The sequence below is a fragment of the Hemitrygon akajei genome, chromosome 22 (assembly GCF_048418815.1).
Source record: "Hemitrygon akajei chromosome 22, sHemAka1.3, whole genome shotgun sequence".
Taxonomy (NCBI): Eukaryota; Metazoa; Chordata; class Chondrichthyes; order Myliobatiformes; family Dasyatidae; genus Hemitrygon; species Hemitrygon akajei.
In genome coordinates, this window is record NC_133145.1 from 19,049,475 (window position 1) to 19,063,123 (window position 13,649).

Below are 13,649 nucleotides of genomic sequence, written 5' to 3' on the forward strand. Positions count from 1 at the left end.
AGCACCAGAGGGAGATGGAGAACAGCCAGAGTGATGGGCAGAGAGAGAGAAAAAAAAACAAACAACTGACTATTGTCAGGGATGGGATAGGAAGGAGAGAAGGGGCATTAACGGAAGTTAGAGAAGTCAATGTTCATGCCATCAGGTTGGAGGCTACCCAGCCGGTATATAAGGTGTTGTTCCTCCAACCTGAGTGTGGCTTCACCTTGACAGTAGAGGAGGCCATGGATAGACATATCAGAATAGGAATGGGACGTGGAATTAAAATATGAGGCCACTGGGAGATCCTGCTTTCTCTGGCAGACCGAGCGTAGGTGTTCAGTGAAACGGTCTCCCAGTTTGTGTCGGGTCTCATCAATATATAAAAGACCACACTGGGAGCACCGGACGCAGTATACCACACCAGCTGACTCACGGGTGAAGTGTCGCCTCACCTGGAAGGACTGACTGGGGCCCTGAATGGTGGTGAGGGAGGAAGTGTAAGGGCAGGTGTAGCACTTGTTCCGCTTACAAGGATAAGTGCCAGGAGGGAGATTTGTGGGAAGGGATGGGGGGGACGAGTGGACAAGGGAGTCGCGTTGGGAGCGATCCCTGCGGAAAGCAGAAAGGGGGGGAAGGGAAAGATGTTCTTGGTAGTGGGATCCCGTTGGAGGTGGCGGAAGTTACGGAGGATTATACGTTGGACCTGGAGGCTGGTGGGGTGGTAGGTGAATTCCCATTCTGATATGTCTATCCATGGCCTCCTCTACTGTCAAGATGAAGCCACACTCAGGTTGGAGGAACAACACATTATATACCGGCTGGGTAGTTTCCAACCTGATGGCATGAACATTGACTTCTCTAACTTCCGTTAATGCCCCTCCTCCCCTTCTTACCCCATCCCTGACAATATTTAGTTGTTTGTTTTTTTTCTCTCTCTCTGCCCATCACTCTGGCTGTTCTCCATCTCCCTCTGGTGCTCCCCCCCCCCCTTTCTTTTTCCTGAGGCCTCCCGTCCCATGATCCTTTCCCTTCTCCAGCTGTTTCATGTTTGCCAATCACCTTTCCAGCTCTTAGCTTCATCCCACCCCCTCCAGTCTTCTCCTATCATTTTGCATTTCCCCCTCCCCCCACTACTTTCAAATCTCTTAGTATCTTTCAGTTAGTCTTGACGAAGGGTCTTGGCCCGAAATGTCGACAGTGCTTCTCCTTATAGATGCTGCCTGGCCTGTTGTGTTCCACCAGCATTTTGTGTGTGTTGTTGTTTGAATTTCCAGCATCTGCAGATTTCCTCGTGTTTGCGCTATAGGAAACATCCTGTCCACATCCACTCTGTCTAGGTCTTACAATATTTGTTAGGTTTTAATGAGATGCCTTTGCATCTCTGATTTCTGAATTTGCTCCATCTACCATACATCTTTATTCCTTCTACATGGCCATACATTTTGCTGCCCTGTATTCCATCTGCCTCTTCATAGACCATTCCACCAATTTGTCCAAGTCCTTCTGCTGACTCCATGTCAACACTGCCTGGTTCTTGTATCTTTGTTTTAATCATCTGCACACTCGACCACAAAGCCATCAATTCCATCATTCAGATCATTGACGTGAAAAATAGTCCCCAAACCAAACCCTGTGGAGCACTTCAATTCACTGAAAGCCATCCAGAAAAGGCCTCTTTTATTCCCCACTCTTTGCCTCCTGCCAATCATATGTTCATCATTCCTTTAATACCATGGGTTCATATTTTGTTCAAGTGTCATGCGTGGCACCTTATCAAAAGCCTTCTGAAAATCCAAGTAAACGATATCCACTGACTCTCCTTTTGTCTATTCTGTCGGTTATTTTCTTAAAAGAAATCTAACAGATTTGTCAAGCAAGACTTCCCTTTAAGGAAACCGTACAGACTTCGGCCTATTTTATCACATGCCTTCAAATCTCCAAATACCCCAAAACCTCACCCTTAATAATGGACTAACATCTTGCCAACCATTGAAGTCAGGTTAACTGGCCTATAATTTCCTGTGTTTCTCCTCATTCCCTACATAAGTGATATTTGCGATTTTCCAGTTGTCCTAAAACACTACAGAATCTAGTGATTCTTGAAAGATCACTACTAATGCTTCCACGATCTCTTCAGCTACCCCTTTCAAAACCATAGGGTGTACGTCCACCTGACTTAACTACTATACCTTAAGTCCTTTCATGTTCCCAAGCACCTTCTCCTCAGTAACAGCAACTACACTCAGTTTTGGCGCCAACACTCAAATTTCTGACATACCACTGGTGTCTTCACAGTGAAGACTGATACAAACTACTTGGTGCCATTTCTTTGTCCCTATTAAAATTCTCCAAGGTCATTTTCCTGTAGTCCGATATCCACTTTTGCTTCTCTTTTACTCTTTAATATATCTGAAAAAGTATTCAGTATTCTGTTTTGTTATTAGCTAGCTTATCTTCATTTCATATTTTCTCTCTTTATTGCATTTTTAGTTGCCTTCTGTTGGCTTTTAAAAGCCTCCAAATCCTCCAGTTTCCAATTAATTTTGAATGCCCTCTCTTTTGCTTTATGCTGTATTTGACTTCCCTTGTCATCCACAGTTGCCTCATCCTCCCTTACAAATACTGCTACTTCTTCTGAGATCCACTGTGTCTTTTGGATTACTCCCAGAAACTCCAGCCATTGCTGCTCTACCATTATCCCCTTCTACTCAACTTTGGCCAGCTCCTCTCTCACACATCTGTAGTTTCATTTACTCCACTGTAATACTGATATATTTGATTTTAGCTTCTCCCTCTCTACCTGCGGTATGAATTCAATTATATTTGATTACTGCCTCCTCAGGGTTCCTTTACCTTAACTTCCCTAATCAAGTCTGATTCATTATCCACAGAACTGCCTTTTCTTCAACTACAAACTGCTTTAAAATGGCATATTGTAAGCATTCTACAAATTCCTTCCTCTGGGATTGATCACCAACCTGATTTTCCCAATCTACCTGCATAATGAAATTCCCCATGACCATCATAACATTGCCTTTTTTAACATCTCCTTTTGTAATTTGTACTTCACATCTTGGCTTCTGCTCAGAGGCTTGTATATAGCTTGTTCAATCAGAATAGCTCCCATCTTCCCCAATACTGGTGCCAATGCCCCACAAATTCAAAGCCACTTCTCCCACACCAATCTTTGAGCCACACCTTTAGCTCTCTGATCTTAACTCTGTGTCATTTTGCATGTGGCACAGGTAGGGAACTAGATTATTACTTTCTTGGTTCTGTTTTAATTTAATACCTAGCTACTCAAATTTCCTGTGGAACCTCTTTCTTTGTTCTTTCTACATCATTGGTATCCACATGAACCACAGCAACAGGATCTTCCCCCTCCCACTCCAAATACCACTGCAGATCAGATGTCTGGAATCTGGGCGCCAGCCAGCCTTCAGGATTCTTGCAACAGAATTGTCTATTCCCTGATTATCCTATCAGCAATTATAACTACATTTACTAAATTTCTCTTCTCCCCACCCCCCCCCCCCCATGGCTATCTGAACCAGTTTGCTTGCTTGTCCTTCCGACTGCCCCCACTCTCATCCTCAGAGGGAACAACAATCTCAAGCTTGATGGGACTGAGGCTTCTCCGGTACTACCTCTTAGATTCACCTACCTGCCTTATTTGCAGTCACACCCTCTTGTCCCTAGCCACAGACTGAATTTGAAGTCATTAATGTGTTGGGTGTGCTGCTTCCTGAAAGTGTCCTTGAAACTTGCCCCTCCCTGATACATCATAATGTTGTAAGTCATCAACTTTGAGCCCAAGTTCCTGGAGCAATCAACACTTACTGCAGGTGTGGTCATTAGGAACAACAATTGGGTCCACCTGCTCCCACATCATGCACCTATAACATGTCACCTGATCCTGCACATCTATTTAATTTCATTTGTTGTAATCTGGATTTTTTGTTTAAGGAAATGTTGTGATGGAAATGAGACAGATTCTTTAGGTCTCAAAGGTATGGGCTCTGGACACACAGTTTTAATAATGAATTTATTTACAAGGGGAGAAGAGCTTGGGAATAACACAAGCAACTACAATATTCGCACAAACGCGCTTAGAATAGACTAACATGAGAAAATTCGGGTGGGCAGTACAATACATGGGAAAACAGAGTGAGGACAGAGTACAAGTAGACATACAAGCAATGGAAAAGTAATTACGATATCTGCCACCCTTTGACTATGGACAGGCACGGCTCTCTGCTACAGGGACAACAATAAACGTTCCCAAACCCTATTCAATGCACGGCTCACCACGCATCTCCAGCGCTGTATTGCAGTCTTCAGCCTGGAATGAAGCAGGTGGTCCCTCAAGGATGGCAAAAGAGAGCGAGCCAAGCACATGTAGCACCCTTTATAGGTCAGGGGGCTGGAGGGTCCAGCCCAGGTGATACACCTGGGGGGGCCAACGGTTTGGTGCTTGACGGGTTAATCCAATTAAGGTGGCCAATGGTTAAGTGTGCATTGATTAGTTGGGAGGGGTGAAATGTTGACTGGCATGTGGTGTGCCTTCCGACCAGGTGAGGGCAGTGCTGTCACGTGACATGCATGGCTCTCTGGATACATGAAACTAATACTATATAAAAACACCTAACCATAAGAAAATCTCCGGATGCTTAAAAAAAACCTTACCCATTCTTACCTGCTACTGACCTGTGTCTCCTTGCTGAAGCCTCTTGGACCAAAGCCTTGGTTCTGAGATCAAATATGCAACCCAAAATCAAGATAGAAAGCAATTTAGAACTTTTATCATTTATAATCTAGAAATCTAGAATAAAATCAGCCTAAGAAAATGGTTACTGGACTATGTATTGAAATATGATGAAATCTGAATCTGAGACTTGGAAGAAAATCCTCAATATATTATTGTTCAAGCAAATAAACTGCATAATTTGCTACCATTATTTCTTGATTAATATTGTTAAACATGCTGGTATTTATTGGACTTGTGCGCCTCCAAAGGGTCTCATCCAAAATGCTGTTTTTAACTTTTAACTTGCACTGGACACTTATGGCTGTTGTGTTTTACTATTTATTGTTATGTTTATTATTTAGTGTTGCATTTGTTATGATTGCACTGCTTCTGGGAAACGCTGCCTCATTCTGCCCTGCAGAGCTGATGTACGGTTAGAATGACAATAAAGTTTTTGAATCTTGAATCTTGTTTATTCCCCTCCATAGATGCTGCCTGATTTGCTGAGATTCTCCAATGTTTTGTTAACATTGCACAAAATTTCCAGCATAGAACCTTTTGTGTTTGTGTCTCTGAGTAAAATCTTTAGAATCGCTATCTATATTTGCATGGTAAAATAAAACTGTGTACTGTGTTCTATCAAGCAAATCATTAGTACTTTAGGCACTATGCAAGACCACAAGTTACAGAATACATTCAACTTAGCTTAAAATTTTGCTCTCCATTAGCTGTGGATTGTGCAGATTTGAGACTTTGGTCATTTGCCTTATGCTGTTCCTCATCCATCCCTCCTCTTAATGATCTTTAGGGAATTTTCCTCCTTTGAATCAGGAATGAAATACATTTCCCCTTCCCCGAAAGGCTTAGATGTTGGCTTTTGAAGTGGAAGTTGGTACCTAGATTGAATGCTGGTGTTATCTGCTATGTAAAATTTATTATGCTGTTAAACACTGGAGAAAGGATTTACACAATTTATACAAAAATTACAGCAATAACCAGATGAGTTTTAAAATTATGAAGTTGTGGGAAAAATTGACTAGTGTTTTTTTTAAGAATAGTAACATTTATAAACAAATTACACAAAGCCTTACCAGACAGTGATTAAATAGAGATAATAGGATAAATTTCTGCATTTGCCAGGTGCCCTGAGCAACACTCAAAATAGTCTATAAAATCTCATTACAGGATTCTTCACTAGTTAAAAGTAAAAGAGTGAGGCATGTTAAATGTGCACAGTAAGTCAGCCAAGTTTTGGAATAAGCACACAATCTTCCTCACTGAATCTCGTTCATATTTTGTAAAGGAGGCTTCTTGGGCTTGGGCCTGTGTATAGCTAAACTACTAATAACTTGATAGAATGCAGTACACTGTTTTGCTTTAAAATAAAAATTGTGCTTCTAAAAATTTAAATCGTGGGCACAGCATGGAAAACACCAGAAAATTCCAAAACATTCGACAATGTTAATCAGAAAATAATAGTAACCAAGTTTGATGACCTTGTGGTTTATAAGGTCATCAAACACAAAATATGAGGCTCACACGAGGAAATCTGCAGATGCTGGAAATTCAAACAACAACAACACACAAAATGCTGGTAGAACACAGCAGGCTAGGCAGCATCTATAGGGAGAAGCGCTGTCGACGTTTCGGGCTGAGACCCTTCGTCAGGACTAACCGAAAGGAAAGTAGATTTGAAAGTAGTGGGGGGGGGGGGGGGAGGGGGAAATGCAAAATGATAGGAGAAGACCGGAGGGGGTGGGATGAAGCTAAGAGCTGGAAAGGTGATTGGCGAAAGTGATACAGAGCTGGAGAAGGGAAAGGATCATGGGACAGGAGGCCTCAGGAAAAAGAAAGGGGGGGGGGGGGGAAGCACCAGAGGGAGATGGAGAACAGGCAAACAACTAAATATGTCAGGGATGGGGTAAGAAGGGGAGGAGGGGCATTAACAGAAGTTAGAGAAGTCAATGTTCATGCCATCAGGTTGGAGGCTACCCAGCCGGTATATAAGGTGTTGTTCCTCCAACCTGAGTTTGGATTCATCTTGACAGTAGAGGAGGCCATGGATAGACATATCAGAATGGGAATGGGACGTGGAATTAAAATGTGTGGCTACTGGGAGATACTGCTTTTTCTGGCGGACCGAGCATAGGTGTTCCGCGCAACAGTCTCCCAGTCTGCGTCGGATCTCACCAATATATAAAAGGCCACACCGGGAGCACCGTACGCAGTATACCACACCAGCTGACTCAAAGGTGAAGTGTCGCCTCACCTGGAAGGACTGTCTGGGGCCCTGAATGGTGGTGAGGGAGGAAGTGTAAGGGCAGGTGTAGCACTTGTTCCGTTTACAAGGATAAGTGCCAGGAGGGAGATTGGTGGGAAGGGATGGGGGGGATGAGTGGACAAGGGAGTCACGTAGGGAGCGATCCCTGCAAAAAGCAGAAGGGGGGGGAGGGAAAAATGTGTTTGGTAGTGGGATCCTATTGGAGGTGGCGGAAGTTGGACCTGGAGGCTGGTGGGATGGTAGGTAAGGACAAGGGGAACCCTATCCCGAGTGGGGTGGCGGGTGGATGGGGTGAGGGCAGATGTGCGGGAAATGGGAGAGATGCGTTTGAGAGCAGAGTTGATGGTGGACGAAGGGAAGTCCCTTTGTTTAAAAAAGGAAGACATCTCCTTCATCCTGGAAAGAAAAGCCTCATCCTGAGAGCAGATGCGGCGGAGATGGAGGAATTGTGAGAAGGGGATAGCCTTTTTGCAAGAGACAGGGTGGGAAGAGGAATAGTCCAGGTAGCTGTGAGAGTCTGTAGGTTTATAGTAGGTATCAGTAGATAGGCTGTCTCTAGAGATGGAGACAGGAAGATCAAGAAAGGGGAGGGAGGTGTCAGAAATGGACCAGGTAAATTTGAGGGCAGGGTGAAAGTTGGAGGCAAAGTTAATGAAGTTGACGAGCTCAGCACGCGTGCAAGAGGCAGCGCCAATGCAGTCATCAATGTAGTGAAGGAAAAGAGGGGGATGGATACTGGTATAGCCTTGGAATATGGACTGTTCCACAAAGCCAACAAAAAGGCAGGCATTACTGGGACCCATACGGGTGCCCAAGGCTACACCCTTGGTTTGGAGGAAGTGGGAGGAGCCAAAGGAGAAATTATTGAGAGTAAGAACTAATTCCGCTAGACAGAGGAGAGTGGTGGTAGAGGGGATTTGGTTAGGTCTGGAATCCAAAAAAAACCAAAGAGCTTCGAGACCATCTCGGTGGGGGATGGAGGTATATAGGGACTGGACGTCCATGGTGAAAATAAAACGGAGGGGGCCAGGGAACTTAAAATCATCGAAAAAATTCAAAGCATGAGAAGTGTCACTAACATAGGTGGGAAGAGATTGAACAAGGGGGGATAAGACAGTGTCAAGGTATGCAGAAATGAGTTCAGTGGGGCAGGAGCAAGCTGAGACAATAGGTCTACCTGGACAGGCAGGTTTGTGGATCTTGGGTAGGAGGTAGAAACGGGAAGTGCGGGGTGTGGGAACTATGAGGTTTGTGGCAGTGGATGGGAGATCCCCAGAGCTAATAAGGTTGGTGATGGTATTGGAGACAATGGTCTGGTGCTTCTTAGTGGGATCATGATCAAGGGGTAAATAAGAGGAGGTATCAGAGAGTTGTCGCTGTGCCTCGGCCAGGTAGAGGTCAGTACACCAGACAACAACAGCTCCCCCCTTATCAGCAGGTTTTATAGTGAGGTTGGGATTGGTGCGGAGGGAGCGGAGAGCAGAGCGTTCAGAAGGAGTGAGGTTGGAATTGGAACAGGGTGTGGTGAAGTCAAGACGGTTAATGTCCCGTCGGCAATTGGCAATAAAGAGATCCAGAGCAAGTAGAAGACCAGAGCGGGGTGTCCATGAAGAGGAGGAGAGTTGAAGACGGGAGAAGGGGTCATCGGTGGGTGTAGGAGAGTCCTTGTCAAAAAAAATGAGGCTATTCCTTGGCTGGAAGGGAAATACCAATTTGACTAAAAGTTAGTAATTTCTCATTTTGATTTTGTAAAGTTCTTATCCCTTTCTTCCCCTCAATTAGATACAGAAGGTAGCTCAGCCTAATGCTTTGTTTTTAGCTCCTGTTCCTTAATTACCTGCTGGCAGTGTTGCTGATGTTTCATCATCTCAACAATACAGAAGTGTGATTTAAACATTATTCATACAGTTATTAAAATAATAAATCTCTGTTTACAGTCGTTCCAGAATTGAAGACGCCAGATTATATGCTGCCCAGCACTTTGTGAAGAAATAACACAATTGTTGAACGTGTTACAATAAAAACAGTATCAAAACAAATCCAGAGAAGAAAAATGGCACTGGTCCAGACCACCGTAAGGAGCTTTTATGCATAACTAGCACAACTAAGTTTCCATTTCAGAAGTTTATTAGTTGAAACCAGGTACAGTGTTCAAATACTGGTTTCACCAGTCTGACAGAATCAGCAGTTACAGAATTTGCTGTTCCTTCCCAAAAAGTCGAAAGAAAGGCCCAACACTATAAAAAAGATTCAATTCCATTTACAAGTTTTTTTGCTATTACAGTTCCTGCAACATGGATATTTACGCAGAATACCATAACGACATCAAGACATCCATGCTAAAAATAAACTGAATTTGATTACTACAAACTACTGAAACTTGTGCTATTTTATACAGATCTAGTTAGAACTATAAACAAAGCTTTAGTCAGAAATGTCGACAGCAAGGTGATTGAGTGTTGTTAGAAGTCACGTCTGTGGTACAGCTCTGGGTCATAATACTTGGTAACTACAACTCTATTGGCAAACTTTCTGCCTGTTAGTGCTTGCATTGCTTTTTGGCAGTCTAGAGGAGAGATGAATTCTACAAATATCTGTTGAGAGGAAAAAAAAGTTAACAGTAAGCCAAATGAACTGTATTCATGATGTAATATATAAATAAGTACTGCAATAAAAGGCTGCCCTGCTTCAAAATGAAACCTTAGAACTAGACCTCTTTATTATTAATTGCTGTGGTACTGAACTGTGCTCATTTGCATAACTGGAGTTTCCATCAAGTCATGAGAGAGGAGTTGGCCAGAATTGATTGGAATAGATCACTGGCAGGGAAGATAGCAGAGCAGCAATGCTTGGAATTTCTGGAATCTATTCAGAAGGCACAGGATATATACAGCCGGCCCTCCTTATCTGCAGGGGGACTGGTTCCGGGAACCCCCACGGATACCAAAAATCATGGATGCTCAAGTCCCTTATTTAACCTGTCTCAATGTGGTGGTCTTTAGGACCCAGCGGAACCCCTGACTTTATTTAACCTGTCTCAGTGCAGTGAACATTAGGACCTGACTCAGCTCTTAATCCGCAATGTTTCTTCTGTTCACGAAAATAATCACAATCACGATTGAAAATAAGGTGGAAATAAAAAAGCGATCAGAAAGAGGTGAAATGCCATTGGTCATTGGAAAAGCATTAGGCTACAGTCGGTCAACGATCGGAACAATTTTAATGGAGCATGTGAAAGGCCCTGCCCCACTGAAAGCTACAATTATTACTTAGCAACGCAGTGGTTTAATTATTGAAATACATACATTTCTTTAAGTGTTTTATATGCATAGAAAGGTAAAATATATACTATATACTAAGAAAAACGTTTCACTAACTGACGCTAAATAATACCGGATGTACCTGTTCCGACTTCAAATCCGACTTAAAGATGGACTCAGGAACGGTACTCGTTCATAACCCGGGGACTGCTCGTACTTTTAAATAATCTCTAGATTACTTGTAATACCTAATACAATGTAAATTCTATATAAATAGTTGTTATACTGTATTGTTTAGGGAATGACAAGAAAAAATAGTCTGTACATGCTCAAATAACGAGTGCTGGAGAGAGAACTTCCGGGTTTTCCCGATCTGCGGTTGGTTGAATCCGCGGATAAGGAAGGCCGACTGTACATCCCAAAGAGGAGGAATATTCTAAACACAAGATGACACAACCATGCCTAATGGGAAAAGTCAAAGCCAACATAACTGCCAAAGAGAGGGCAAAAATTAGTGGGAAGTTAGAGGATTGGGAAGCTTTTAAAAACCAACAGAAGGCAACAAAAGAATCATGAAGATAAAGATAGAACTTGAAAGTAACGAGGATACCAAAAGTTTCTTCAGATACATAAAGTGTAAAAGAGGGGTGACAGTGGGTATCAGACTGCTGGCAAATGATGCTGGAAAGGTAGTTATGGGGGACAAGGAAATGCCGCACAAACTGAGTAAAAATTTTGCATCAGTCTTCACTGTGAAAGTCACTAGAAGTATGGTGGAAGATCCAAGTGTTCAGGGAGTATGAAGTGTGTGAAGTTACCATTACTAAGAAGGTTCTTGGGAAACTGAGGAGTTTGAAGGTAGATAAGTCAACTGGACCAGATAATATAGACCCCAGAGTTCTGAAAGAGGTGGCTGAAAAGATTGTGGAGCCTTTAGGAATGATCTTTCAAGAACTACTAGATTATGGAATGGTTCTGGACAATTGAAAAATTGCAAATGTCACTTCACTCTTTGAGAAGGAAGAGAGGCAGAAGAAAGAAAATTATAGGCTGGATAGTCTGGCCTCAGTGGTTGGGAAGAAGTTGGAACTGATTGTTAAGGGTGTGGTTTTGGGGTACTTGGAGGCACATAATAGTCCGTAGTCAGCATAGTTTCCTCAAGAATAAATCTTGCCTGACAAATCTGCTGGAATTCTTTGAAGAAATAATAAGCAGGATAGACAAAGGAGAACCAGTTGATAATGCATACTTGGATTTTAGGAAAGCCTTTAACTAAATGCCACACAAGAGGCTGCTTAAAAAGCTATAAGCCCATGGTATTACAGGGAAGATTCTAGCATGGATAAATTAGTGATTGATTGGCAGGAGGCAAAGAGTGGGAATAAAAGGAGCCTTTTCTGCTTGGCTGCTGGTGACTAGTGGTGTTCCACAGGGGTCTGTGTTGGGACCGTTTCTTTTTATGTTATATGCTAATGATTTGGATGATGGAATTGATGGTTTTGTTGCAAAGTTTGCAGACGATACAAAGATAGGAGGATGGGCAAGTAGTTTTGAGGAAATAGGCTCAGAAGGACTTACACAGATTAGGAGAATAGGCAAATAAATGGCAGTTGAAATACAGTGTCGGGAAGTGTATGGTCATGCACTTTGGTAGAAGAAATGAAAGAGTCTACTATTTTCTAAATGGAGAGGATACAAAAAAACTGAGGTGCTAAGGGATTTGAGAATCCTTGTGCAGGATTCCCTAAGGGTTAGCTTTCAAGTTGAGTCTATGGTGAGGAAGGCAAATGCAATGTTTGCATTCATTTCAAGAGGACTAGAATATAAAAGCAAGGATATAATGTTCAGACTTTATAAAGCACTGCTGAAGCCTCACTTGGAATATTGTGAGCAGTTTTGATCCCCTTATCTTAGGAACTGCTGAAACTGGAGAGGGTTCAAAGGAGGCTCATGAAAATGATTCCAGGTTTGAATTATTTATCATATGAAGAGTGCTTGGTGGCTCTGGGCCTGTACTCACTAGAATTCAGAAGAATGAGGGGTGACCTAATTGAAACCTATCGAATGGTGAAAGGCCTTGATAGAGTGAATGAGGAGAGCATGTTTCCTATGGTTGAAGAGCCTAAGACCAGAGCACACAGAATAGAGGGGCATCCTTTTAGTATGGAAATGAGGAGGAATTTCTTTAGCCAGAGAGTAATGAATCTGTGGAATTTGTTGCCACAGGCAGCTGTGGCGGCGAAGTCTTTATGTATATTTAAGGCAGAGGTTGATAGGTTCCTGATTGGTCAGGGCATAAAGGGATACAGGGAGAAGGCAGGAGATTAGAACTGAAAGGAAAAATGGATCAGCCGTGATGGTGTAGCAGACTCAATGGGCCAAATGGCCTCATTCAGCTCCTATATCTTATGGTCTCCTGGTCTTATATAAGTAATTTGCAACTGCTACATCACTGCATGTAGACAAGGCTCAAGTCTCTATTCACCTTTTACCTGTAAAGATAACTAATAAAGGCAGCTTGCCCTATGAACTTAACCCCTCCATCTTGGATCCCCAACCCAATGCTAAGTATAGTGTTTGTTGGGGAAGGGTGGAAGATGAGTAAGAGTAAGATCCATGGATCAGGCTACAGTTTGTATCCAAGACCAACTTTTGTATCTATTGAGCATGAATAATCGAAGAAAACCTAGTCACTTGTTCAAAACAAACCCCAATTATAAAGTTAAAAACCAGAATAAAAATAATAAACATGTTCTAATTCAAATATTAAATCAAAATTTAAAATCACTTTGCTTGGTGATTTCAACTTCTCTGATATTGACCAGCATCTCCTTAGTGCAAACAACTTAGAATGAACGGAATTTGTTAGATGTGTCCAGGAAGAATTCCTGAACTGGAATGAGGCAATGGACCAGGTCAGGTGTCAGATCTATTAATGGGAGAACATTTCAGAGATAGTGACCACAATTTCCTGACCTTTACCATAGTCTTGGTGAGAAATAGGTGCAAACGGTATGGGAAAGTATTTAATTGGGGGAAGAAGAATTATGACAATATTAGGCAGGAATTTGGGAGTGTAAATCTGGAAGAAATGTATTCAGGGAAATCCACAAATTAAATGTGGAGCATGTTTAGAGAGAATTTGCATGGCCTTCTGGATAGGTTTGTTTTATTGAGGCAGGGAAAGGATGGTAAGGTGAAGGAATCACAGTTGACAAGAAATGTGAAATACCTGGTCAAGACAAAGAAAGAAACTTACTTGTTTAGGAAGCACGGATCAGACAGGGCTTGAGAGTTACTAGGTAGACAGGACGGAGCTGAAAAATAGACAGGAGAACTAGAAGGGGGTATGAGAAGGCATTGGGAAGTAGGATTAGGA

The 13,649-nt window shown here is 42.5% G+C and overlaps 2 protein-coding genes across 8 annotated transcripts in view; one reads left to right on the top strand and one right to left on the bottom strand.

Annotated features, from left to right (window-relative positions):
* The window catches only part of LOC140714544 (uncharacterized), a 153,601-nt gene extending 143,892 nt beyond the window's left edge, over positions 1–9,709 (top strand). For all 4 annotated transcript variants that reach the window (XM_073025819.1, XM_073025822.1, XM_073025821.1 and 1 more), the window contains one exon: positions 8,948–9,709. In XM_073025819.1, the coding sequence (XP_072881920.1) occupies positions 8,948–9,005 (58 nt within the window). In that variant the 3' untranslated portion in view covers positions 9,006–9,709. The remainder of the gene's footprint in view (positions 1–8,947) is intronic.
* LOC140714543 (splicing factor U2AF 65 kDa subunit-like) overlaps positions 9,120–13,649 on the bottom strand; it is a 44,873-nt gene continuing 40,343 nt past the window's right edge. For all 4 annotated transcript variants that reach the window (XM_073025815.1, XM_073025818.1, XM_073025816.1 and 1 more), the window contains exon 11: positions 9,120–9,604. In XM_073025815.1, coding sequence (XP_072881916.1) covers positions 9,473–9,604 — 132 coding nt within the window. In that variant the 3' untranslated portion in view covers positions 9,120–9,472. The remainder of the gene's footprint in view (positions 9,605–13,649) is intronic.